The sequence below is a fragment of the Lonchura striata genome, chromosome 11, assembly GCF_046129695.1.
Source record: "Lonchura striata isolate bLonStr1 chromosome 11, bLonStr1.mat, whole genome shotgun sequence".
NCBI lineage: Eukaryota > Metazoa > Chordata > Aves > Passeriformes > Estrildidae > Lonchura > Lonchura striata.
The window spans coordinates 15,431,893-15,459,654 of record NC_134613.1 but is presented as its reverse complement, the minus strand read 5'-3'; the positions used below and the strand labels follow the sequence as shown (position 1 = coordinate 15,459,654).

Sequence of the window (27,762 nt, the reverse complement as noted above, 5' to 3'; positions counted from 1 at the left end):
AAGAAAAAAGGAAAAAAACTTTATTCCAATTAAAACTACTTTAACCTTTTAACTGTAAAGCATTCTTGATAAAGGCACTGAACAGCACCTTTTGTGGTTTTATAAAATGGTCAGTAGCTGTCCTCAGAAGGTAGATATGTAATATATTTTGCCTTAGCCCACACATTAAAATTCCTTTCCACACACCAGCTCAACTTGACATCATTTGAAAGCAGCAATCCCGAACAACAGTAGATATGTGGACAGATCTCTGTGCAATGTGACCAAATAGGCACTGGAACTCACTTCAGTTACAGCTTGTATGTCAAATTAATGCTCCCATTACTGCATGTGGGAAGCATTAAGTGCCATACAAAACTGTGCAAGCGTTTCTGAAACACAAACCAAATTTTAGATTTATAATTACTTTATATAGATTATTTTAATTTGACCTGACAGCAACACATCTGAATTGACTTAATTTTTTTTTTTTAATTACTACCAGAACTTCAGCACCAGTTCAGAATGTTTCCTGTCCCAAACACATGAAATTTAGGAATAGTTGTTCAACATATTTACTTTGATAACATACAAGTCTTTTGAAAGGCTGATTTGATGTTGAGGGTTTTTATTTAGTAATAGTAAATGCGCTTTTATAAATAAACAAATGAAATTGCATGTTGTACTGGAAAACAGTTCAGCTGAATTCCTATGAAGCATCCTATGCAGGGAAAAAAATTGCCCAGCAATCCTCTAAGAAAAAAGCAAGACTTCTAGTCAACATAGCTTTAACTACTCTCTCTGAAGACTCTATGTATCTTTCTGTGAAGATGAGAAACGTTTCAGGTCTAGCTCTGGAGGCCTCCCTGCATTGTTGGCCATCCACTGCTGGCTCCTACTGGTAAAATGAGAAAACTTAAAAAAAAACAACTTAAAACACCAAAATCCCCAACAACACCCTCATCCATCAACAAAACTCAAGAAAACATTTAAGTGTTTGGTAAAACACTTTAGACTTAGGCTTCATATGAATATCTATGTTTGTAAAAGGAGCATATACCGAAAGATCCAAATTTCTTCCCTCAAGCTAGCAGAAGGAAAACACAAATCTAGCAGTCACCCAGCAAAGACACATTTGATATTGCTATTTTGGACTTTAAAAAGGAGACAAAGTTATTTAAAAACCAACTTCTCTGGCTAGTTACATTAGAAAAAAGTAGAACAATCTTTTGCAGGACCACCATCAAAACGTTAGCTGTACACACATACTCGGGTTCCAGAAATCTATCAAAAGAGGACTGCGTGTTATGGGATCATGAAGATAATAGATATCAGAAGTATTAATCAAAACAATCACTTCTCAACTTATTTCAACATTTTTTTGAAATATTTCACCTACATTGGAATGTATGGGTGTTGAGAAGGCAGAGCAGAGGGAGGCAGCAGCCTGAGGCTGAGAAGGAAGCATGGAATCAGTTGTACTCTATACGACTGAGCATGAAAACTGTTTAACATTGAAAGAAAGGAGATGGAGGCAAAGCCTTTCTACTTGAACACATAGCAAAGTTCAATATTTATTTCTAAGTAGAAGATGGGAAGACATAAACCCCCTTATAATATTTTACTATTTTTATGAGAGTAGTAGAGAAAATTTTTATTTTATCTACATATTTTTATGAGAGCAAAGATCTAAAATTCATTATTTCAGCACAATAGAAAACTTAATTCTTCCTAATTTCTTGATCAAATGCTTCCTCTAAACAGAGAAAAATAACTAATCTCAGCTAACAGAGCAATTAACATCAAATGATTTCTTCATATATCAGACTAATTATAGCATAGATCCTTTTTAGGCTTTATTCAGTTCCAGTAATGTCTCCTGAAAATGGGCAGACTTCATGTATATACTGTTTTCTTAAACAGCAGATTTAAGAAGATTGCAAAATATAACTATCATCTGTTACTTCCCAGAATCAATTATAAGATGTTAAAATTAATTAAGCCTTCAGGCACTGATCTTGCAAAGAATTAATTTTGATCTGTAGAAGCCTTGGAAGTTTTGTCATGTTTACCTAGGAAAAGCTACATGAACATATTCCTACAAATCCTGCATTACATACCCCAGGTACATGGAGAATTTAGAATCTACCACTAGAAGTGTCAATTACAAAGGACAATGGCAGTTAGTTCAAAAGCTCATTAAATTTCGACCATCCATGTGCTGATTTATGTTCAACTGTAAAATCCCAATATATGTGATTTTTATTTCATTACTTAAAGAAAGAACATAAGGCCTTTATCATTCAATACATCACATAAATGCAAATATAGACTAACCAGTTATGAGGATATTCCAGATAGCACAGGCAGAGCAGCACACTGACTACCAAATGTGTACAATATCCTGTGGGAAATGCCTGAGCCATTGACCATTTATCCTGTTAACTTGTAAGACATGCAAGTAACTAATTAAAATTCAATTTTCCAAGACTGACCCAATGCCTAATGCTCTCTTTTAAAGGCAACCTCCCAACCCCCCATAACACATCTGTCTAGAAGTGATTTATGCTGCCTGATTTTGCTGCCTTGGGAAATATTGCTTAGAGTCTTCCAAAGCACCATGAATAATGGACTGCTTCAGTCTGCATTAGACAGAAATTGATGTTTACTTTAAATACAGTAATTTTCAAGATGGATAAAGAAGAATATAAAATTTCACTTCAAGCTAAAAGAAACCTTTAAGTAGCTCATTTGTAGTTACACAAGCAATAATAATTTGAGAAATAATTAATCAGAAGGATTCTAAGCAAATAAAGCACCTTTCAAATGTCTCAGATTTGGCCTATTTGACATAATGGGTGTAAAACAGATGGCATTAGAGGGAACAGGGATGTCTTAAATACACTTGTTATATCAACAGCCTAGGAAGTTATTGATAATGAGTTATTTATCACAGGCTCCAGTTTTAATAGCTAAACTAATTAAAAAATAAACTAATTAAAAATAAACAGAAAATTCCCTCAATTTGTAAAAAAAATGAAAAAAGTTGCTGCCACATGAAAATCTGTTACAAAGCCATTAATACTGACCTCAGATTGAAAATAATTCTTACTTTGCCACAAAATTGCATTTAACTAATGGATTTTAAAAGTCAGCTTCACTTTAAGTAGTACTGCCAGTCTGCCTCTGAGTAAACTAAGCATAGCAAAATCAGATATATTTAAAATGCAAAACCCCCCTAAAAGTTAGGAATGCTATTTATCCTCCTTATCCCTCCAAACCTTTTTCCCCCAAAGGAAAGAAGACTGTAATTTTCACCCTAATTTCTGATTACTTCAGTTAATGTATCATTGAGAGTTATTACTGTAATTTGCAGTCTGCATAATTTTGACTTCCTAAAATATTGCAACATATTAACTTCCATTAGCTCTAGGACAAGAAAAAAATGGGAAATAAATACATGGATTATTCCAAAGGCATGAGAATTCTTAGGGCTAGTGCAGAGGACCACATCATTAAACTGAGCTTTAAAACATTCCTCTATTTTAAAATTAAGATATTAAATAGAACTAATCTTTATTTTTAATGCCTTGTTGCTAAAAAACCCAAAACCCAACAAAACAACTAATAAGATTTAATTTTATTTACATCACATGAGTCTATATGCATTGAGAACACCCCAAACACTGCTGTCTTCATTTGGTACAAACAGGCACAAGCCTCACAGTGACAAAAGATTCCAGGGAGGGAGCTTGGAGCTTTAACACTCCCACATCTGGAAAACTCTGTGTTTTAATTCCCTTTCTTATAGGAATATCACCAGTCACCGATCAATTCATTTGCATTCAAGGATAAAAGGAAAAGAGACCCCACCCCAAAAGGCAATCTGAGAACACCATCTCAAATACAGCTGGGATGACCTACAGCCAGCTGCCCCCTAGAAAACCAAACCTGTCTCCACTTCTGGCTCCCCAGCACCAGCATTTGTCAGACTCTGGGTGAGACAACTGAGGATACTAAATAAACAGAGAAAAAGTAATCCAATAAAAAGTAACTTTAACTCTCACACAATTTGCACTCCCTCAACTATCAACGCATTAAGAGGCTGCTTCTGACATTTTGTCCAAGAACAGGCAACTCAACATATTAATCCTAGTGAAACCCCAATGGCATGGTGACACCAACCACAACACCAGGTTAAACAACCAGCCCCTCCAAAAACTAGTTGAGAGACCTTTTCCCCCTTTCCTATCTACACAGAGGGAGCAGCTAACACCTCTAGGTCGTGAAAGAAGTTCATTTGTGTCCATGCCCCACCTCTGTGCCCTGCCAGAGGAGGCCAGGCTGGCTGACATTGTGCTGCCTAAGCAGCAGAGCCCACTGATGGTTTCCAGCGTCAGCCACAGGCAGCAGCAGCAGCTCAGCTGCTGCTTCAAGACAAAGCAAAACCTTAAAACACACACAAAAAACAGTCAGCTGCTTTTCTGACCAGAAGAAACGTGGCCATTTGCCACTGCTCTGTATCAGCTTTAAACACTTTGGAGGAATTCCAGATAGATAAACCTTTTTTACTAAAAATGAGAGGCATTTCTGCTAAAAATGCCTGAGCACTGAAATGACTCTTTTTGGTTGAAGGCAAGGCTTTCAACACAGTATGTCATGCTTCCTGACGGCCCTGCGGACACAGAAGAATCTGTTGAAAATGGAGTATGTTTTTAGTCCCATTTCCAAAGTAAACGCAACTCCTGTAATCACACAGGCTCCCCTCAACAACTTTTAAACATGTTGTTAACTTCCACTAAGTTCACCAGCAAGAGAGAGACGAGAGTCCAGGTGTAATTAAGTTTCCACAAGTTATGTAAGATCATTGGCTAAGTACTGAAGGGAGACCAAAATTGGTGATCTCACTGAAGAAAGGGCAGGCAAAACACGATTATTACATATCCCGCCTGGAGCAGCTGCCTGGCGACCAGCACGCGCGTCCCGGCGGCCAACTGGGACACAACTGCAGCAGAGAGGGGAGCTGAGGATTTTAAGGACATCAGTCCACAGGAATCTAGGCTTTGTTAGTAACACTGCTCAGAGAACTTTCCTCTTGAACATCACAAAACAATTATTATTTTGTGCAAAAGCTTGGAAAAATATAACCATCAGGATTCCAGACATTTTACATCCTGTTTTGAGAGCTTCTCAATCATGTGGGCTTTCAACTGCTTGGTCCTCATCATCTCCAGCAGGCTAAAGAGTGGGGAATGGGAAGGAATGTCTTTGTGTAAGTGCAGCAACTGATGGAACAAGAACTATCAGCAGGTTGCATTTTCATTTACAGTAACGAGTTCACAGCCATGCAGCCCACACCAGTTGGTGACCCAATACTTCAATATTGGGTAAATTCTAACATATGACACTTAGAAAACATCAAGCCTTTGGATGAGTATTAGTTGCTAATATTATGTTTCAGAAATGCAGTTAGTCACTGAAACAGACTTGTATCAAGGCTGGCATTTCACTGAAGTTTAAAATGTCAGTAACAGATAAACTGACTTATGTCCCATACATCAACTTGAACAACTGTAAAACTTACACACCCAGAGTGGAGTTTTTCTATTTTCCCATCAGTACACTATCACAGCACAGGTCTGGCTACAGTCAAGTCAGTAATAGTGCACTTAAACCAACATCAAGAGCCTTAGAAAAACTTCTGAACTTCAAATTTATCAGGACGACAGAAATTACCTCTATTCTGTCACAAAATCTTTGATTCACTTCACAGCTGGGGTCCTTATACTCACCGCAGTTTTCCTACTGCAATCTCACTATTTTCACACAGACAAGGACCAGAAGCAAAGACTGCAATATAAAATTCTCTCCACCAAATTAGGTGAATTATGTACCAAAACATGCATGCAGAAGGAAGGTTTCCAATTGTAAAATCCCACAAAAAACATTAGCTACAGTCCATGACAGTCATGACAGATGAGCAGCCTTGGAAAATGGAACTTTTAGTTTTTAAAAATCATTCTTGAATTTTTCCCCTATACATAACAGATCTCACTGGAGGGAATTAGGTAGTAAGGAGCAAGAAAGTTTAGAAAAGAACCCTACTACTTTTAGTCTTAATTAGACACAAAAAGGTATCTAAATTTGGTTCCATGCATTAATGACAAAATTTTAAATACAAGGTGAGGAGGTGTTCTGCATCTTAAGATATTAACTCAATGTTAACAGCCCTTCAAATATTATTTCTTGTCTATGACTGGAATTTAACAATTCTTTATACATAATGTTCTTAATCATTCAGATTCTGAAACATGTAAAACTAGAAGTACTATCTAAGCTTGCTCTTTTCAAATCATACCACTTTGACCATAAAATCACAATAGTTTTTACTAGCTAAATATAAATGGAGTTGAAACTTACACTGCTTGGTTTGCAGAATACTTCTAGTAAGTATCAACTTTCCCAATTATTTACTAAATCAAAAAGCACTACAAACAATCTAAACTTTGAGCCCAAACTATCCAGTGCTGCCCCTTTAACAGTGTTGTTTAGCAGTGCTCCACGGTTTGACATCAGTTGATAATCCTAAATATAGCTCTGCCTTAAGTCCCCCCCACGGTTCACAGCCCAGACAAAGCCAGCTCCATGACTCACAGCCTGACACAGGCCAAGCAGCCCTCACAACACTTCTGCAATTTCAGCTGGGACACGAAACAACATCAAAATCTGGGATAATATTTAGAAAATAAGTCACTGAAACACAGCCCTTGTTAACAGTCTCTTGACTTTTTAACCTTGCTGTTTGTTACACGGGATTGTGGTTCTCTGTGAATCAGGTCCTTTCAGTGGGGTTATGTGCAAAAATGACTCCAAACTTTTTCTGAACTCCTCGAAGAAGCTCTGGTAACAACAGACAATGGAAGCAAAGCAGAAACATCCAAAGGAATAAACGAAGGCTTGTGGCTGGTCCAAGTGTAGAAGTAGAGGCATTTCACAGCCACAGATGGTATTTATTTATTGTAAGGATGCTGAGTATTACAGGCACAGGGCTACTACACAGGAAGAGGAACACTTCTCCACACCAGGTGTGAAAACAGGAATCCTGCTCCTCTCCCCCTTACACTTCACAATAGGAAGTGCTCCAGCAGGAATTTAGAACACATTCAAGTAAATTGCCCTCACAGATTAGTGGTTTTGCATAAACAATGCCAGCTAAAAGAACAGCTTTTTCGTTTGCTTAGGCTGTGGTTAACTAAAATTCTCATATAGTCTCACTTTATTGACGTGGGATAACTAAGGTAATACAAATTAAAAGCAGAGGTAGAATAACAGATAGAAATACAGAGAGAAAGGTGGAATAGAAAGGGAAAACAAGAGGTTAACAGTAAGATTTGGGCTGGGAGCTTAGGGGGAAAAGGGTCGATTTCAGAGCCACATTAAAACTACAAGAACAGATGAGGGAGGTCCAGCCTAATTTCTACAGTCCAGCTATTAACCTGAGCAGAAGGCAATTAGTGTAGCCATGAAAGTTAAAGAAACATTCAGAGAGGAACTCCTTTTCTATAAAACAGTCACTTTTCTTAGGATGAAGAAAGTGTCAAAAAAAAGAAGCTGAAAAAGACGTTTTCATGGCAGTGGCTTAACACTACACTAAAGCTGTACATTTCCAAACTGAACTATTAAGTAGGAGCCATGCTGATTGCAGACTTTTGGCTCTCAGACTACTCGGTGAGATTAATTTAATTTAGAGTCAAAACATTTGTAGATTTTCTGCATGAAGAAATATATATTAAAAACCATAATCCAAAGTTTTCACTACACTGACAGTACTGTGAATCCATGAGACCTTCATCCAAAGTTGAAACAGCAGCACTTTTTGTATTGTATGAAAAACAGTGCCCTCTGGCTTCACATTAAATGGGAGTAAGAAAACAGTATAACAACAAAACAAGGTAACTGGTTCCTATAGCCAGTTCTTGTAAAGAAACATGGAAAATTACACAACAATTCTCTAATTACCCTAATTTGTCAAGGAATCATCATAACTCAGATGCCCTGAATATTGAGATATTTAATATACAAATTCAAATATAATCCTTATCAGACGGTTGTACATGTTTCAAGAAACCAAAACTCAGTGAAAAACAGAAACCCACTAGATTTGTTCTTTAGAACGGTTTTGTTCACAGAATACTTGTTTAAAGTATAAAAATGGGAAAAAGCCTTAATCAAATCCACATAAAGAAGTTTCAAATTTGCAGAACGTTAAAAAAGATTTTATACAGAAATAGAGAAGATTAGATATTCAAGAGAATTGTAAATCTTTTATTACTAAAAACATATACAGAGAGCAACTTCTTGGTGTCTTAAAGGTGAAAAACGATTTAAAAGAAAATACTCAGAAATGAAGAACTATGCAAAAGTAGTGACAAACTAGATGCAACTAACAAAGCCTACACTGCCTAGAAAAACCATATTTATTTATCCATCACTTCAGGGCACAGAGAGGATAACATTTTGAGACAACCAAACTAACTTCTAGATCCAAGTTTCTCCTCCCCTGCCTGAAGTGTCACACATGGTAAATTTCAGCAGTGATAAACACCAGGAATGAGAATACTTTCTATCATCAATACAATTATTTGAGTTATTTAGGTTGTATTGGGAAAAACACAGTGCTTGAGACTGCAAAGGATAAAGAAGCAGGACTGCATTTGAGGCCTGGCAAGAGAGAAGCTGTGTTAGCAACAGAGGTGCACACACATATGGAAAACATCTCTACAATACAGAAAATAATGATCATTCATATGGATAACTTTATGATTTAATTTCATTTTTTACAGCCTTCTGTATCTTTGCAACTACACACTTGAGTAAAAGTCCAGCCTAAATGACACCTGTAAGGCAGTATTCCAGTTATAATTTTATTTCATTACCTGTTCCCAAGTAAACTATAACTTTATACTGACAAAGGTGTACATTTCACAACCACCTTTCAGTATATGAATTGACTACCTGTGCAATGAAGCTGCAACTCAATTCATTTGATAGAAACTGAACTTTATCTGCCAAAAACAGATAAAGCAATAGCCAGATGATTAAAGTACACACATCTTTTCAAAGATTTCAGGATTCATGTACACCATCACAGTAGCAAGAAAGATGTATTTTCCATAAATAAATGCAAAGGCCCAAATCCTTTTAGTATAGAACTTCTTTTCTGCATTGGTAATTTGACACATTCCTAAAGAGATTTGATTTATGGTGTCTTTTTCATGTCTGAATGACTATACATGAATTTACATGCAGAAAGGCGTGTATTTTCAAACCCATTTGTGCTCAAAGCAATTATTTTGCATCTATTTCTGAAATGACACTGAATGCTCTGTTTGAATTTAGAAAACCATGGTCACATTAAATAAAGGAACTGTTCGTTCAAAACAAGTTCCTGAAAGTTTGAGCTCTACAGCAACAACTTCTGGAAAGTCAACTCTAGCATATTTAGTTCAGAAAGAAGAAAACCCTAATGTCATTTTGATCAGGGGGAAACAAATTTCAATTATATAGTCTAAATACAGAGCCTTGTTAAATCAGATAATGTACACCTCTGTTAAAAACTGAGCCTCAAACACTAACTCCTCAATGAGGCCTGTTTGCTGAATCTCTCAGACATTTCCTCTAATGCTCTGATGTCCCAAACTGATGTTTCCCACTCTTGATACACCACTTCATAGCTCCACTAACAGGTGGGATTTTCTTAGAAATGGAATGCTATTAACTTTGAGTACAAGACTGAAGCCACTGCGGTTCCTCTATTATCCATTTCTCATTTAGGAATGGAAATCTATCTATTCCTCATTTACTAAAGAGACTTTAGTAGTCCCTTTAGAGATTTTCCACCAAGGCAAGTTAGATGGTTTCTCTTCGAACCACATCAGAGGAAAGGAGGGAGCAAACAGCTACACTACAGACACCTACTAAAAATGCCGACATTCTAGTTTTAAAGAGGATACTGGCTTAAAAAAATACAACATACCAAAGAAAAATAGCATGCTCCAAGCAATTTTTATAAGCAGACTGAGGGGCAATAGCATTCAGGCTCTTCAAATGAAAACATGAGGTCATTTCCCCAAATGATCACTGAGGTATCTCAGTGTGCTGTAAAAAATCCCAAATGCAACACTGCAGATGTGAGCTCAGTAAACAATTCCAAAACATCACCTTAAGATTTCTCTTACCATTCCATATAGATTATATTAACTACTTTAACTTCTTCTATCCATACAGTATTGGAAAAGAGGTTCATTAGCCAAGTAATAAATATGGTTATTTCTGCAGATAACTGTTCTCCCTTTATTTTTACATGCACTTTCAGAGAGGGAGAGACTGAAAATAGTACACTAACGCTGACTTAAAGATAGTAAGGTGTGAAATACTGGGGGAAATCCCCGTCTTTTCATTTTAAAGAGACTTGCAAAATTACACCCATGTAACCACTCAGAGAAGGTTTGGAGATTTTGAAGATAAGCCAGGCAGTACCTGTGACCTAAAGTTAGCTACTGAAAGGCCAAGTAACACCTCCCCAGGGGCAGTGACTACAGAAATCAATTGTCCATTCTGACACAAGGGGAGTCAGGCCCCTCCACCACTGGCCCTGAATTCTGAACAATGAACAGCAGTGTGGTAACAGGCATTGGACAAATTTGTAATCTCATGACCAAGAATTATTTATTTTTGCAATAAACTCTGGGGTGTTAAACAGACAACTGCCTGCACCTCAGACCCTGTGCCCACTCTATTTCTAGATGTTTATATTAAGGAGCTGCAGACCATGTGCCTGCTGCTGTGCTCAGCTCCTTCAAGCAGCAGTGCAATGAAATTGTCTCGATTCTTGTTAGTCCCACTGCTGCCCACAGGCAGCAACAACCAACACGGACAAGTCTGGGCAGTTTTCCTTCTGGTATTATTCGGGAAACCTCAAGCAGCAGCAAGTAGCTGTCTGCATACACATCCCTAAGAATCAGGAGTGCTTGCCTCACATTCAGGAAATTATATAGAAATCTGATTTCCATTCACACAAAAGCTCAGCTTTTTACAGATTATAAAAATTAAAAGTTGCTATAAAACTGACATAGAATGTTTCATGGCATTCTCCCCTTTCCCCAAAAACTTAAGCATTTGCATGCTTTGACATTATAATCCAGCAGGAATCAAGAGCAAATTTACATGCATTGTTTGGTAGATGAATGTACTATGACTTTAGCTTAAATAGTCTTATACAGTTCAAATTTTTAAATATGATTCATAAACCCCTTGTATATTAGTGGCAAGATTAAAAACATTTGTAAGATCTCATGATTAACTCCCAAAAATTAGAGCAGAGAACATTCCAGAAGCACTAGAGAATTTAGAAGTGTTTCTCCTCACAAAGGATTACTACACCTATGATTTCCTTTTATAGTCTTAATAAACTTCAGTTAGAAAAACACAAAAAATACAGATACTCAAAAAGCAATTTAAATTCTCAAAAAAAACCACACAAAACCCAACCAAAAAGACAAACTAAAAAACACTAAACAAAAAGCACTTTATAAGGAAACTATTAACCATTTAAAGTATGCTTCCAAAAAAAATTTAGCTGAGTTAATACACATGTCAGTGCTATTACTCTGACCTAAGACATGGCATATTTTTTTCCTCTCGAGTGATATCTTGATATTGATTTGAAAACAAGGTAGTGAATCCCTTATTTCTTTTGCAGTAAAGTTTGTCAAGTTAAAGCCCCCAAAACAAACCACATGAAATGGTAAGGCAAACAGGGCAAAGGAATCTCAGCAGATGATCAACAAAATACACTTTAATTTCATTTGGTGCTAGTTTATTAGCTGTGCACTATGTCATATTACATTGCCCTCTAAGCAATACAAATTTCTCAGCTTGACTTGTTAGAAGCAAATACAGCAAACAGCAGGAACTGCAAAGGGAATAAATCCACTACAGCAAAAACAGAGTTAAAGAAAATGGTTTCAGTTTCCAGCCCTGAAAGAGGCCAAGCAACAGATTAGCTATTATGTCTTTAGCTCAAAGAAGCAACTTGAACATATTCAATTTTTTCAACAGTTTAACTATTAATAAAACACTAACTGGGTAGGAAAATAATATAAATACTATGATGTCAGGTAAGAGTCCATGGAAATCAAACGTCATTAAATGACAAAATCCATTCAATTATATACCTTTTCCTCAACAGGGCTAGATTACTAAAAACAAGTTTAAAAAGGCTATTTTTAGCCTTAGAAGGCTATTTTCTAGACATTATAAGATGGCAGTTAGAGATATAAATTTTAAGTATTCCAAAACAGAAGACAAAGGTTTGGGTTTTCTTTGTTTCATTCAGTATTCTGGGCTAAGTTCAGTAATATTCTGGAGGAAGACTGCCCTCCTGTGTTCAGCCACCACAGCAGGCTGGGCTAAGACAGCCCCTGCAGCTGGAATCACTTCAAGCTGACAATTTTATTTATTTAATTTTTTTAAAATAATCACATTACTGATTCAGAGAGTGAAATTAGCCCACCAAATGTTTGCACAGAAATACAAGGCTGGTGAACAGCAGGCCTGTTCCTAGTGCTCTCACAGAAGGTGGCAATGCCTGCTAGCTGGCATCAGGCCTAGAAAGCCATTCTGGGCCTTTAAAATGGCATTGCTGCTTGCAGCTGCTCTTTGCTCTTAACAGAGGCTGCTTATTAAAAGCTCCTAAATTGTTCAATGAAGTCCTAAAGGAATAAAATGCTTGTTAGACACCTTGTAATGAGGTTAGCTGTACTCCTTCACACCAGCTCTTCATGCTACTGCAGTTCTATGGCACCTATCTCTTCAGAAAGGTACCAAAAAATCCAGAGGAATGAATCCACCATCACCCACATTTCCTGCACCGCGTTGTTCCCATGTCAAGAATCCTGTAAGTGCTTTATAAATAATTAAAACATGAAAGAACACTGTATGGGAAAGCTAGCGTTTTAGAAATGGAAACACCAAGGTACACAACAGTGTGTCATGTAGGAAGTCTGACAGTGAGTTGGCAACAGGAGGGACTTCCAGATTGCTGCTTTTCACAATGTCATTTGGTAAGTTAAAAAACAAAATGCTCCTAATTTAGAAGAACTCTTGATATTCACATAGCTAACTGCATTTGAAAACATTCAGGAAATCATCTAGCCTCCTATGAGCCCTACACTAAAGCACTACAGATCTAGTGGCAAGGGAAAAGCTTTGCTTTTAACAATATTCAACAAGACACAAAAAGCACTTCAATGATCGTGCAGGTAGCTCTAAGAAAAATCTAGGCTTTGTACACTAGCAAACACAAGTCTATTGTTATGGTACTTGTGGATAAAAAGCACCACACATATCAGTAATTTCAGATGCATGTCATTCTGAACTTGTGTATGTGCATGCCCAACATGCCTTGAGATAATTGCACTCCAATTAACAAAAATGTATCACTGGATGATCCTTTGGTTATTAATTCAGGAAATAACTTAAGATTGAGCCAATTTTAAAAAAATTCCACATGATTATTCACTTACACAGGTCTCTAAACCAGTGTTTTCAAATATATGTGTGTTTTTTACATCAGCACTTGCTTACGTTTCTTAGAAACGGTAATCAATATCCAGCACGGGAATCCTAAGCCCTTCATCTATGCATGATATGATCACAAAAAAACACTGCCTCTTTTCCCTTTTTTTAAAAAATACTTCTTTACCTCCAACAACCTTTTTTTTTTGCAGAGAAAAATAAAGGTATTTTGTTTTCAATTACAGGACAGAAACAAGAAAAACTTTTAAAAAGGGAGAGAGAAAAAAAGAAGCTATTATTCTGTACATCTGGAGGGCATGCACTTGTTAAATCTTTACTTCAACCACAAGAATTTCACAACGATTGTTGCAAAGTGATGCTTTTCCTGTGATTGTTCTTTTTCTTTGACTGGTTGAAGCATATAAATACAGTCAACAAATAAATAAATGTATTTATATACATAAAGGGAGAAAGATTCTTGCATGGAAATAAGCAAATCAACCATCCCACCTTCTTGCATTGCCCATAATTCAGACTTATTAATAGTTCAAGACACTGGTGTGAGACAGAGTTTTAATTTAGACTAAATATTCTTAACACAGAAACATAATTGAAATTATTTAAAACTTGCGTATAATCATTTCATTTGTGGAGCTTTCAACACTGTTTCATTTCAGTTATTGTTTTGCCTCCTGGTAAACAAGCAACATTTTTTTCTTTCATGGAAAGACCTAGTAAGAGCTGCTTCCCCACAACTTTAAAAATTAATAAAAAAAAGAAAAAAGAAAAATTGTTTATGGTAGTGTTAATTCTTCTGTTTGTGTACCTGCATTATCAGTCGCTACAGCTTGTTAAACAATATCCACCATTACTTAGCAAACAGAAGGTCTTACAACATCCAAACTCAATCAATTAATGTATTCTAACTGGACCATTCCTAATTATCCTTTTTAGAAGAGAAACCAAGCACTAGCAAGAACAGCTATGATAATCAAATTAGGGAGCAGTGGATTTCAGGCTACAGCCAGGGCTCACCTCCTGTCAAACACACCCCCTGGAGATGTCTGCACAGCACCAGGAACCTCCAGTGCCACTGATATTCCCAAGGGAAGTGTCCCAGCAAAAACCTAAGCTACTTTAACACTCACTAAACTACAGGAGTTAAAACTTCTGGATAGACAAATAATTGTCAACATCAAGCTCCCTTCTCTGTTATATTTTTGCTGTAGGAAAGAAGGACAAGCCTTTAAGGAGCAGGGACAGTTAGAATAGCTTGCTATTTGCACAGATGGTATTATGGAAACAAAGGCCAGTGTCAGTGTCTCTAAAAACATGCATCAGTCAAGCAGCATTTGGAATATAATATTTAATGATAATAATAATATTTAAGTATAATTTCTTTCCTAAAAGTTCCAGAAGGACAGTATTATCAAAACAGCACATACTGTGTCTATGATACTGGACTTTCTTTCCAATAGGTATTCAGGCAGTTTTCTAAAAAGGGAGCACAAAATGTGCCTAAGATGTCTTCGAATCAAAACCCAATTGATTTTGAGATAGGGATTTGGGTGGCACACATAACTGTAGCATTTAATGTCTGCAAGAAGCACTCCTATATTTGGAATTTAAGCATGGTTCAGGTATACCTAGTTAGGACTTAGAGAGCAGAACACTTTCTGTTAAGATAACAAGGCCTCAGCCCACATGAAGCTGATACCAAAGCTGCTATGGCCCTGCAGTCAGGACGGAGTGCCACAGAGCCAGCACTGCCAGCAGGACATGCAGGTGGGCCACGGGCAAGAGCAGGGTCTCACTGCCAGAACTCTCAGAGCTGATGCCCACAGGGAGGTCCCAGTTCAGCAGCTGCACACCTTGGAAAGGCTGTGACGTGACAGAGGAAAATAAGCCATTCCTGAAACACTGCACCAAAGCACATGATGGATTTTTGGACCAATACTTTACTATTTTTCTCAATTCAGCCTGAAGATACCTCCATCGCCCATTCCAATGACTCTCGTGTTTTTCATTCAGCAGCTCCAACTTAATACAAGTGCCATCTGGAACTCCAGGGCACATGCCTAATCTAGTATAACCTTATCTACTGCCTCAGTAACTAGATTCTCCTCCTGCAAGGTCTCTGTTCGCTCAAAGGAGTACAAAGCACACCCTTGCAGTGCCAGTTAAAAAGTAAAATATCCTGTCTGCTGGCACACAACATCTCGCAGAGGTACTGGTGGGGAAGAAGGTGACAAATAAAAAGCTGAAAAGTAACAGAGTACTCTCTTCCCAGAGGGCACTTTGCTCACATACACCTTTTTAGTTCCCAGAGAAATCAACATTCTAAATTACAGATTCTACAAACTGGGTATATTTGTCTAAGATAAGGATTTTATTCTTTTCATAGAATAGTCTGACAAATAATTTTTAAAAGAAGATTTATAATAAAGACTTTATTACCCTTGGTCCCCAAGAAATTTTTGTCTTGGTCCCCAAGAAATTTTTGTTTTCAATCATATTTCACCTTCTACTCAGGGCCTACAAAAATGCACAGCAGTCACAATTTGCAAAGAAAAACTCCAAATTAGAAACAGCTATATGGAAGTGGGTCTATTTTGTATTTGCCATATTACTTGAAAATGACATACTGCTTAAAGCTTTTTGACAAATATTTTGGCAAAACAGTCCAGCTGCAAACTTGCAGCACAAATTAACCAATGCAAAACATTTTGTCTCTCCTGACTTCCAGGAACTCAAAATAATACCAGAAAATAACTTCCCAAACATATTAGACAAGGACATAGTATCTCTTTCCAACTTGATTCTTGAATTCTGTTTGTCACAGCTTTGCTGTTCAAACACACTATGCTTCATTGCCCTTTCTGCTTGGGGTGTTTCATGCTTGGGTGTTTTGCAATCTCAGATTTTCATCAATTAAAAGGAGAGTAGTATTTTAAGGAAATACTAATATTAGCCTCCTTATTAGCAGGAGGAACAAGGGATTAAATCTTCCCATCTTTAGTAAAATGACCTCTGTATCAAGCTTTGTCTTTGATCACTAAACCTCTCAATAAACCAGCAAAAAGGATGAAAAGGCCACTTACTAGGACCAAGCAGATCCTCCTTTGTAAGAAACAACAAATAAATAATAACAAAAACTCCCAAACCCTGATAAAAAAATCTGAAAAAAATATATAACATGAGTCTTAAAGTGGAAATAGGCAGTCATGATTAACTGTGTATTCCTTATGGCAATAACTTAATTATACAGAGTGAAACCACAGAGCTTTCAGAAAAGCTTCCTTAATTTACTGGCTAATCCACAATTTCCTTATATGGCTGGAGAGAAATCACTGCTGTGTGCACTAAAGCTGCAAGACAAATGGCCTCACAAACAGAAATCACTGTTGCTAACTGGAATAATAAAAGTTTCACATCACCATTGTTACACATTCCTTTCATATAAATGCATTCCATATTCTTCTGAGTGTGATAAATCATCATCAAATCATTAACAGCTTACTGAATTTATGTAAATTAACAGAGCAGCCTTACAGGGAAATGGCAGAAATAAAGGGAAGACATTTAATATTTTTAGTCTAAAAAAAATCTTTAAAATTACATTAGGTTTAAAAACCCAACATACAGACTTGAGCCTACATGCTTCAGGTAAAAATGAAAACTTGCTTTGTTTCATCACTTTACAATGATGTGATGATAACAGATGAAATACCAAACACAGTCTGGCTAAGATTGACTGTCAATTTTGATCTTAAAATTCTAATTAATTCTTCTAAATATGATCATTTAGAACTCTTACTACTCAAGTAAACTTCTTTTCTTTATGGAAAAGTTAGACCTCACTGAAAAGCAGCCTTCAGCACCAGACTACCAACAAATTCTGGTAGAATCTGATGGTTACAAAAACCTCTTCTAAAATTTGGTCCAACTCTTAACACCAAAGACATAACAAATCCTCACAATATATTTTTTCTCTTCTGGAGGCAGCTCCAAGAGTATTTACTGTTTGCTATGCACAAAGATCACATCCTTTTATCTTTACTGCAGAGGGGTTTGGGATGGGTTTCCCTATTTTTTTCCAAACTCTTAATATTTTTTTTAAGTAAACAGACAATAAATTTAATATATTTTCTCACAATCACAAAGTTACACACTCACACTCAGCCACACTCACTCACTGTTTTCATATTGCAAATGGTCAACTAGAATCACATTGCAGAGTAAGGTATAATTCAGAATTTTAAAATATTAAGCTTCCAAATACAAATACCAATTCCAAATACCAGCTGCTTATGTTCTGAATGCTAGACCCATGATTAAAGAGACAAAGCATGGTTAGCTGCCTAAATTAAAATATTTCAATCCTTACAGAGTACACCTATTTTTCATTTACTGTATATATACATCATACATTTCTAAAAATTAGGCAGTACTCATTCTAAAGCAAAGCAGCTCAGAATCTGGCATAAAAGAGTATAACTCAATGATTAGGTTGACTTTTACAACTTTGTCCATACAGAAAGCGAAAAAATTGCCACAGCCATAAAAGAAGCAATTTTTAGCACCAGGGTTCAAACAGACCCATAAATAAAACTACACTCATCCACATCACTAGTAAAGTCACATTAAAGAATTTCCACTGTTGGGAAAATTTTATAAATAATCCTTGCAATCTATGAAATATGAAAATTTACTACGGCCTTTGGCAATTCCTTTGGCAATGCTTATCTGGCAATGATCCAACCTGAAGATAACAGGCTAATGTAATCTGTACTCTTCTCCTATTCAAAGTGTACAGAAATCCCAATTTAATTAGACTGCCTTCCTTTTTTGCACATACAACATGCTTAGAAATATTCATGGATTTAAGGTTTATTATTTATTAATCACATTAAACCAATTAAAGTGTATTTTGGATGACATAAGGATTCAGGCTCTAGGAAATTAAATCCTAGTCCTTACCCAGAACATTTCCTGCAGGCACTTCCTCAAGATCTTCAAGCTCTCTTCCCATAAGTAAGTAGAGGTTCTCCAAAGTGCAGCACATCATGTGAGGGACTGCTGGCAGATCATCAGTGGCAGAGCATTGGGATGACAGCTACACAGAGCACAAAACCAGCATTCGGACATTAATCACTTACTCTGATAAAATCTTCTTCCACAAAACCTCCTTACATTCCAAAGCATTTTCATCTCACACCTCAAATGTTAGAAACTAACACACACTCCCAAAAATCCAGGCTTGAGGCAAACATGTGAATGTTACCAAGAAGATAAATAATAATGCTTTCTTTGGCAAATTTTAGGTGTGTACTACTTGTACGTCACTTTTATTATCACTGAAAACACATATGTTTTGAAGTAAATTCAAAAGTAATGAACTTCTTTGATCAGAATCTCAAAACATTTAACACCAGTTTTTTCCCAATACTATTCTGGACTTTCTCTTCCCTAAAAAAATTGCTTTTTCTTTCACTTTTTTTTTCAAAGAAATAAACACATATTGGATTTATGGTTAGCTAATACAACACTGTACTTGAAACTATTTCAAGTATGGTATTACGGTTTATGAGTTTCCAGACACAGTCAGCTATTGGCACAATTACGCAAATTACTTTGATACTTTTTACAATTATTAACTTGCACTCTTTTTCTCTCCTTTGAGTGAGACACGTGTAAGAAGTCATCAGTTTTTCAAAAGAATCCCAAGTTACTGTGACAGTTCACAGTCAGCTCTTACCTTATGCAAAGACTCAGCAGGATCATATTTTGGTCCTAAAACAAAGATTTTTTGCCCTCTTTTTACAACGCCACTGAACACTCTGGCAAAAGCAATGAAATATTCCTTGTTGTCTGCTTCCTGTTTCACTGCCTTTGAGGTCACACTGTCTCCTTGACCAGGGAGCTGTTGCTCTTCACCTAACCAGTCAGAAAAAATAATATTAAGCATGCAAACACTTTCTGCCTCATCATCAGGAGGAAAAAAAATTATATATCATCATACATGGTGAATCACAGAATTGTTCCAGTTAAAACAGACCTTTAAGATCCTGAAGACCAACCCAACACTGCCAAATCCACTAGAAACCTATGTTCTTTAGTGTAACATGTTTTAAATATCCCCAGGGATAGTGACTCAATGAGCTGGGCAGCCCCTTCTAATGCTTTATACTTCTGGTAAAGAAATTTTTCCTCTAAACCTTCTCTGTTGCAACCTGAGGACATTTCCTCTTGTGCTACCACTTGTTACTTGGGAGAAAAGACCAACTCACCACAACTGTTACCCATAATCCAGTCCTGTTGTTCACACCCTGCTTTTGTACCAATTTTGGCTGTTTGGTGATGAAAATAACTCTGTTTTTAGGAGAGCATCTCCTTGAAGCATCATCTCCCTTCAATGACTCAAAGTACTGAGATCAAGCACATTCTCAGGCTAAGGAACACCAATCCATTGCACTATTTCACCATTTATGACCTGTCAGCTTTCTTACAAATGCCTCCTCACTCTTGCTTCTGCTCCATGCATTGCACTTCGGACTGGCATGTAGATGACTCACAATGTGGATTTGTAAGGTGCCCCTTGGCAACACTAGTAAACATTATCCTAAAAAGTCAGGTATTCAGGAACCACACACCTTTTGTATCACCAGGGCTCTCAGTCACTTCAGATGAATTTTCACTTGGGGCTTTTTCTGACATCTCCTTCCCTTGACTTGCTGCCAATTTTTCTGCATGCCTTTGTTTGGCAAGTTCACGCCGATGAGCAATTTCTTCCTGAGTTAATGGCCTACATTGTATTTTAAAACATCAGTATTTGGTAATGCCATTTATTTTAAAATAAATTCAATAACAGTAATTAGAATACTATATTTGACATAAGTAAAAACTCATGCAGAATGTCTTTTGTCCCCCAATACAATAATTTTAAATCAGCTAAAATTAGCAAACTCTTCTTCTACCAAATTTACACTTTCATTTTTCTTCCAAATTCATAGAGATCAAGTACTGTCATTTTTAATTACTTGTGTTATCTTTATTACTTTAAGGTAGTCTTTACAGCAAGTGCTCAAATGCAGGGAAAAGTCTTTGCTTATTAAAGCTCCCTTTCATAAAGTTACTAAGCCCATTAAGGCAAAAGATTTAAAACAGACAACAACAAAAAATAATTTTAATAGTCTGATGCATCCATCTACTCACTGGTACACCCTGCCTTAAAGCAAAGTGCTTCAAAGTATGATTTAGAGCAATAAGTAATAAAAGATAAAGAACATTGTCAACATAAGGCAATATAAAGAGACTTGTTTGTCAATGCAAGCATATTAAACAGCAAAGTGATATTCATTACACACATATGAAATCCAACAGCATTATCCAAAACTGTCCACTTGATTTTTAAATCTGGTCCTAAATAAAAATATGCTATATGATCTTATCTTCTACTTAATGATTTTAAAACTTGAAAATAAATTCAGACACTAGTCATCTTCTCTTTTCAGCTATTACTCTTTCCTTTAATTTCCCATGTAAACGAGTGGAACTTAATAATTACAGATAATTCTATGAATAATCTATTCTGTTTACTAATTACAGTATCAAAAAATTCTCAAGTAATGTGCTGTTATGTGCCTACATAAAAAAATAATCTTTAGTGCTGTAACTTAAAAGCAGAAGAAATAATGAAATTATGTAGACATAATTTTTTTAATGGAACCAGACTGCTGTCAATACTAGTTTTGTCTCTTTTTCTTTCCCCCCACTGGGAGCACTGAACATGTATATTGCTTTCCAGCATTAATCAATTTCCAAAATAAAAACCAAAGTATTTTTTATATTATATCAGTATTCTTACTGAAACTCTAACTCCAGAGAAGGAACAGAAGTCTTTCTATCACAAAAGATGCATTTCTACAACACAACTGGACAAACTCATCCCAAGTCTCAGACCATGACTTCAGCTGAAGAAGATGATCATAATCCCACAGCAAAACCTCACCCACATGGTTTGTCCTGCATTTGCTCACAGGATGGAGACAAAACCAACAGTCCTTTCTGTTAAGATGGTTAAGGATTTTTTCAATCAACTGCATCAAGCGCACAGCATTAAAACAAGAAGTGCCCCATTAGTAGTTTTAGCTTGTTGAGTAGCCTTGGACAAGTTACTTCCCCTCTTCAACCTCCACACTTACAAACACAGGTCAAGATTTCCTGAACAGCAACAGCAGTAATGCATGATAAAGGGAAGAAAACCACAAGAAGCACTACAGCAGTACAGTAAATTTGTTTACAGAAAAACCACAGAAATAAGATCTCTACTTTTAAAAAGCACAAAAAAAAATGGACTCACTTTGCTGTATCAACTATTGCACACTTTGAAATAGGGAAAAATCCTATTAATCACAGGTCAAAGGTTTTATGTGCAGTCAGTAAAAAGAGTTACTGGACACCTACTCTGCTTTTAACTGGATTAATTAGGGGCAAGAAGTCTTGAAGAGATTACATGGTTGAGACCAACTCACTGCCAGTAAGGTTTTTATTTATATCATAATCAGGATTGTTTTCTGCATATAACACCTTCTGCAAGAGATTCAATTTTAAAAAATGAGACACTTCATTAATCAAAATTCTTCACAAAACTTGAAGAAATCACTTGAAACAGTTATCGTGCTTATCCTGAACCCAAATGTTCAATTTGAAAGAGTAAGAAAACTATAGAAAAGCTATAAATCTCTCTAAAAATTACCTAAGAGAGGCCCACAGGATAAAATGTCAGAATTTGAAGCACAGACCTTTAGAACACAGGATCTGAGACAGACACATTGCATGGTATAGAAAAGGAGAATGCATGACAAAATAACCACTTCAAACTTCTTAGCAACTTAGTTAAAAAAAAAAAAAAAGGAAAAAACTGTCTCTTAAACAGTCATGACATAATTAAGAATATGTATCTCTAAAATTTCAAATACTGTGGTATTTCTGCTAGGGTTGTTTATTTTGCTGCTGAAGAGAGCAAGGCTTAACAATGCAAAATGCAAAACAGATGGTAGAGAAGAAAACTTTTTATGATTTTTTTTTTTCCTGTAGGCAGCTGTTCAAAGTTATTTAAAGGTTTGGAATGTCAGAAAGATTTTTAGAGGAGATAGATTGATAGGGAAAGTACAGATCAGACCTCCAGGGATGTCATAAACACAGTCTATATATGATGGCATAGTATACATACAGGGACCATGCATGCATTCCAATATATCTGATTGTCCAAAAATACCTTTCATTTTTGTAAATAACCCTGAGAGCAAAAAAGAAAAGTTTCTTTGCTTTTTTCCACTTTATATGGTATTTTTCAGTATCAGTATATTTAGGTGTCAAATAGCCCTAACCACAAATATCAAAGGTACCTTAAGATTCTGAACACACTGGTCGAAGTTGCAATATATATATAAACACACTTAATAACATTCTCATTTGGATAAAAAAGCAGATTGAGCGTAGGTGGGACTTTTACTGCAGGTACAACCTAGACTTCCATCCTGGTTTCTGTCACCATCAATTTCTATAAAATTAGTCACTCCCAGTACTATCATTAGAAATGACAAAAGATATTGTTGTCAAATAAATCCTTATATAGAGTTGTAACACAATCAAGCAGAACACAGAACAAGACTAATGTACATAAAGCACTGGATCTGCAACAAAACCAGTTTCAAATTATACCCTGAATTATTCAACTTCTCCAGTTGACAAAACCAATTAGAAGTAAAAAAATTTTGAACAAAAGTTGCCTACACCAAAAGAAAGCTTGGTTCTTCTTCTTCCCCCCTTCCCCTTTTTTACTCCATTAGAAAGGAACAACAGCCTCATAACATTGGCAGAAAGAAAAAATGGCAACATGCAGTCACACAAAAACCAGCAAATAAAAAATGTGTAGAAGAAAGAGAAAGATCCCCTGACTCCAGAGAAATGCTACAGCACCCACACATGGGAGCCTGGCACAAGTAATGAAATGGAGCTGGCACAGAAGGGTGACCACATCATTACCAACTCATCTTAAACTGAAACATGTGGTAAACAAATGCTATGGAAATAATAATATGGGAAAGGGTATCATATACATGCTATTGACATTTAATAGATTGCTGATTAAAGGCATTAGATTTCAGGTAATGTAAGCAAGCTCCTGCTGACTACTTCTCCGATTCCCACATTCCCCCAGGATAACACATTTAGTTCAAACTAAACTTCCTTATGAAATCAATCCTCTGAACAGAAAAGGTTTTCTACTCTTTCACATTATTAAAGACAGACTTCAAAAATTCACTCAAAAAGAGTGAATAATCAGAACAAAACTGCCAAATGTAAATTTGTCTTTGATTATTTAAGTGTTATGTTTATGTTTTTAACCTTCAGACCATTTTAAAAAGGAAACACCACTGTCAAAACACCAATTGATTTCTGAAAGACTAATAGTACTGCCAACAAATGTCCATGATGCATCTCTCATGCCATGAACAATGGTTTTTCCAAGCTCTGAGAATGCTCTCTCTCCGTATAGCTTTTTCCAGTTTAAACTGCATGAGGTCATGGGCAGATGTTTGACTTTACAAGGTGTGGATGGAGTAATTTCTGATAACATCCTTAAATCTATGTAATTAATAGAGAATCCTATTCTCTGCTATGACTCTGCTCTTCAGAATTAAGCTCTAGTGAAGTCATTGCCTGCTGTTCATGTGGCATTCCAAGAATACTGTCAGCAACATCCCCAAGAACAGCTTGGTCAAGTGCAGTTTGCTACATTTCAGCACACTGTATGTCCAGTGGTCTCCCCAATCCTTTAGAAGCTCATTAATTTCTGGATTAAACTACTTAATGTCTATGGAACAATTTCCATTCACAAACTAATGTACATCCACTAAGATAATTTACTATCAGTTCTATTGCAATGAGATTGGTACACAATTTACAGCAGAAGTAAACGCATTAACACAAAAGGAACAACTGAAAATTATCCAAATCACAACTGAGACAAAATTTCATACAACAGTCTTACAGGACTCTTTCAAGAGGGAATACTCAACTGTTTGTATTACATTATATAGCAGTTATCATTCATTCTTAGACACATAATGAAATATGGTATCAATCCCAAGCTGTCACACTCTGCCTGGAAAAACACTCCAGACTGATAGAGCAACCTCTGATTTATCTCACATGCTGAATGTACAAAAAGGCAAAAAGAAACTTGAAGCAAAACCCTTTCACAAAGTTACAAGCTTTACTCACTTAAGCTCACCATTATACAAACTGTAATATGTCCAGAGATTCAAATTCCAACCATTACTCTGTATTTCTTTCTTGGATCAGTTGCCAAGGCCTTAGCCAGATTCAAATGTATACTATTACTGAAATCTACTTCATGATAACCATAACAGGGGTTTTAATTTTTGAAAAGCATTTATTAATTATGCAACTGGATGCCTAATTCAGATGCTAACCTGTAAATCTGGCAGCTCATTCAGATGATACATGTTCTATTCATTTTTAATGCACAAACTACAATTTAGAACAAACTACTAATGAAAACAGATGATGGGTTTTGATCAACTGAAGCTGCTGCAAGTCATATTGCCTTAAACATAGAAATTAATTTACTTGCAAGAAGATAGTAATTTCTTACAGAGCTTGAAGCTTTATACAGGTTCTCATTTTGATCAATGTCCTTTCAGCTGAAGATCTGCAAAAATGATGTGCTTTTTTTTCCCCAATACACTTTTTAATAAAACATTAGAAAGAAAACAAATGAAGCACACTACAATCTGTTTGTTTAAGAGATGCTAACAAGCTGTACCACAAAACAAAGAAACAACTATCACTGTAATTTCATGCATGATTGTATGGAGAAGTGTCTTTCAGGGTGACACCTAAGGAAAAAACAAGTCCTGATTTCAAGCTGACTGAAGAGAAAGAAGAACCTTTCATATTATATGGAGGAAAATAATAAGAGGTATTAGAGGTTTTATACCCCCCAGGCAGTAATGAATATAATTTTAGTGCACTACCTTATCTGTTCAATAGACTTTTCTCTACTACCACTGGAAAGCAGAAATATAATTTCTTCAGTACACCTTATTTATTTACATTATTCAGGATTATAAGATGGACTTGAGGTAACATAAAATATTTTCTTCCTATTGCTCACATGGCATTACATCACTGCAAGATTTACACATAAAGCTTTACTAAGTAGATCATTTCATCATAACAAACATGATATTCAGTTTATATTTTCTTAATTTTCTACATTAAATACCCCTAGCAATTAGTTGGAAGCAATTCAATTAACTACTACATATTTCTCTTTTACACTGGGTTATTCGAAGACAGAACTCTGAATCTCAAGAAAAGCAAACTGGTACATTTATATACCCTGTACCTAAATGCCAAGCTTGGCTTATATTCCTACACCTACACTCGAGCATTCTGTCTTAGACTTGGGCTCAAAGTCACACACCAGTAGAAAAGAGGGAAAGAAACAGCATATGCTGAATGAACGCCTCATATTGCACACAGCAATACTTTAGAATAAATAACCACAGGCATCATCAAATAACCATTACATAAAGCAAGTGGAGGAGGGGCCCCTGATCTGTTCATCTTCTCTGCCCAACCGACAATTTAAATTCTTGCCTAACTTGGTAGGAATTAGCAAATAATTTCAGAAGATCAGACAGAAGAAGACAAAACACTTGCAATTTTCATTTCTTTACAAAACCTGGTAAAAACTAATGACAGAGTGGTACCATACAAAAAGTCAATTTACAAATCTTTCCAAGGAAAGATAAATATAAGCTGACAACTTGCTTTAACTTGACAACGAACAATTTTCCTATGTATTCTGCTATTCAAACAGTAAAAGCAAAATCATACCAGCTTTAGTATAGAATCTATTAATTTTGAAGTGACCTTCAAGGAGATATTAGTTGCCAACAGCAGTCTCAAAGGAGATTGTTTTAATTAAAAATCTATCCTTTGTTATCATTTACTGTACTACCCTGGACTTCGAAGAGCTTTTTGCTTTTCCCAATTTATGCTTAGTAAGTATTAAAAGCAGATGGCAGAAATAAGGCAGACTATCAAAAATTACAAAGTCAGTTTGAATCTTCTAACAAAGTTACAAAAAGGGAACCTTACCCAATACTGCCTCACAAAAGGAAAAAAGAGACACTAGCTTAGATCTACATTAGGTCAGTCCAGCAATCAAACATCATGATGCACAAGAGCACACTTATGGCTCCTTAAAATCAACATGTAGGTGCAACACATAACATGGATTAATGTTCTTCAATAGGAAAATGTGTGTGTTAGAAATAGATATTCACTGTTTTTTCCCCGAAGTTCAGACACTCTTATGGAGCATCTTCATGGAATGCTAGTTTAAATACTGGCTCTCACATGCTGCACTCAACCATCACTCTATTTCCTGAAGCACAATCTTCACTGAGTAACTGTAAGTAGCACACCATGACCTATACATTTAAAAATACACTCAAGAACCACACACACAAAATGCTGTGCTTTTAAAATACTTGAATTCCTGAGACTGCTTTCCTTCATTAGAACTAACTTCCTTTTCCAATTTCTTCAAAAACTACTTACCTGTAGAATCTTAACAAATCAGGTACTGAGAAATACACATTTAGCTCTATTGCTGTTTTTCACTTAATGGAAGCCAACTGTCACTTCAAAACACATCTTAAACACTACCTAATGAGCAAAATCACATTGTACTAAAAATGACTGATTCTCTTCAAGAAAAACACACATGTGATTTCATTTTAATATTAGCTCATTAGTAAGTAATTGAATTATTTAACACAAAGGCCAGCAAGATATACTCTTCACAAAAACTACAGAGCAAGATATTAAAATTTTCAGTGCACTGAATAAACAGGGAGAAAGAAGAGTAACTACAATACTGAACATTTCTGTCTGGCATATATAAAAGCCACCTTTGCCCTATTTCACGTACTCATAACCTCAAAGACTCTTGATTCTCCCAAGGAATAAAAAACCAGGTCATTTTCAGTGACAGAACTGCCAAAAAGTGGTGGCCTCAGTGCAGCAGCCTCTGATAACTGGAGCCCATCCCCAGGAAAGGAGACAAAGCAGGAATGGCGCTGCTGTGCCACACCTGAG

The 27,762-nt window shown here is 36.1% G+C and overlaps 1 protein-coding gene across 1 annotated transcript in view; it reads right to left on the bottom strand.

The window, feature by feature from the left end:
* EFL1 (elongation factor like GTPase 1) overlaps window positions 1-27,762 on the bottom strand; it is a 64,638-nt gene that overhangs the window by 26,089 nt on the left and 10,787 nt on the right. Inside the window, exons 13-15 of the mRNA XM_021537581.3 lie at window positions 20,211-20,362; window positions 19,316-19,494; window positions 18,538-18,673 (exon numbers count right to left, since the gene is read on the bottom strand). Coding sequence (XP_021393256.2) covers window positions 18,538-18,673; window positions 19,316-19,494; window positions 20,211-20,362 — 467 coding nt within the window. The remainder of the gene's footprint in view (window positions 1-18,537; window positions 18,674-19,315; window positions 19,495-20,210; window positions 20,363-27,762) is intronic.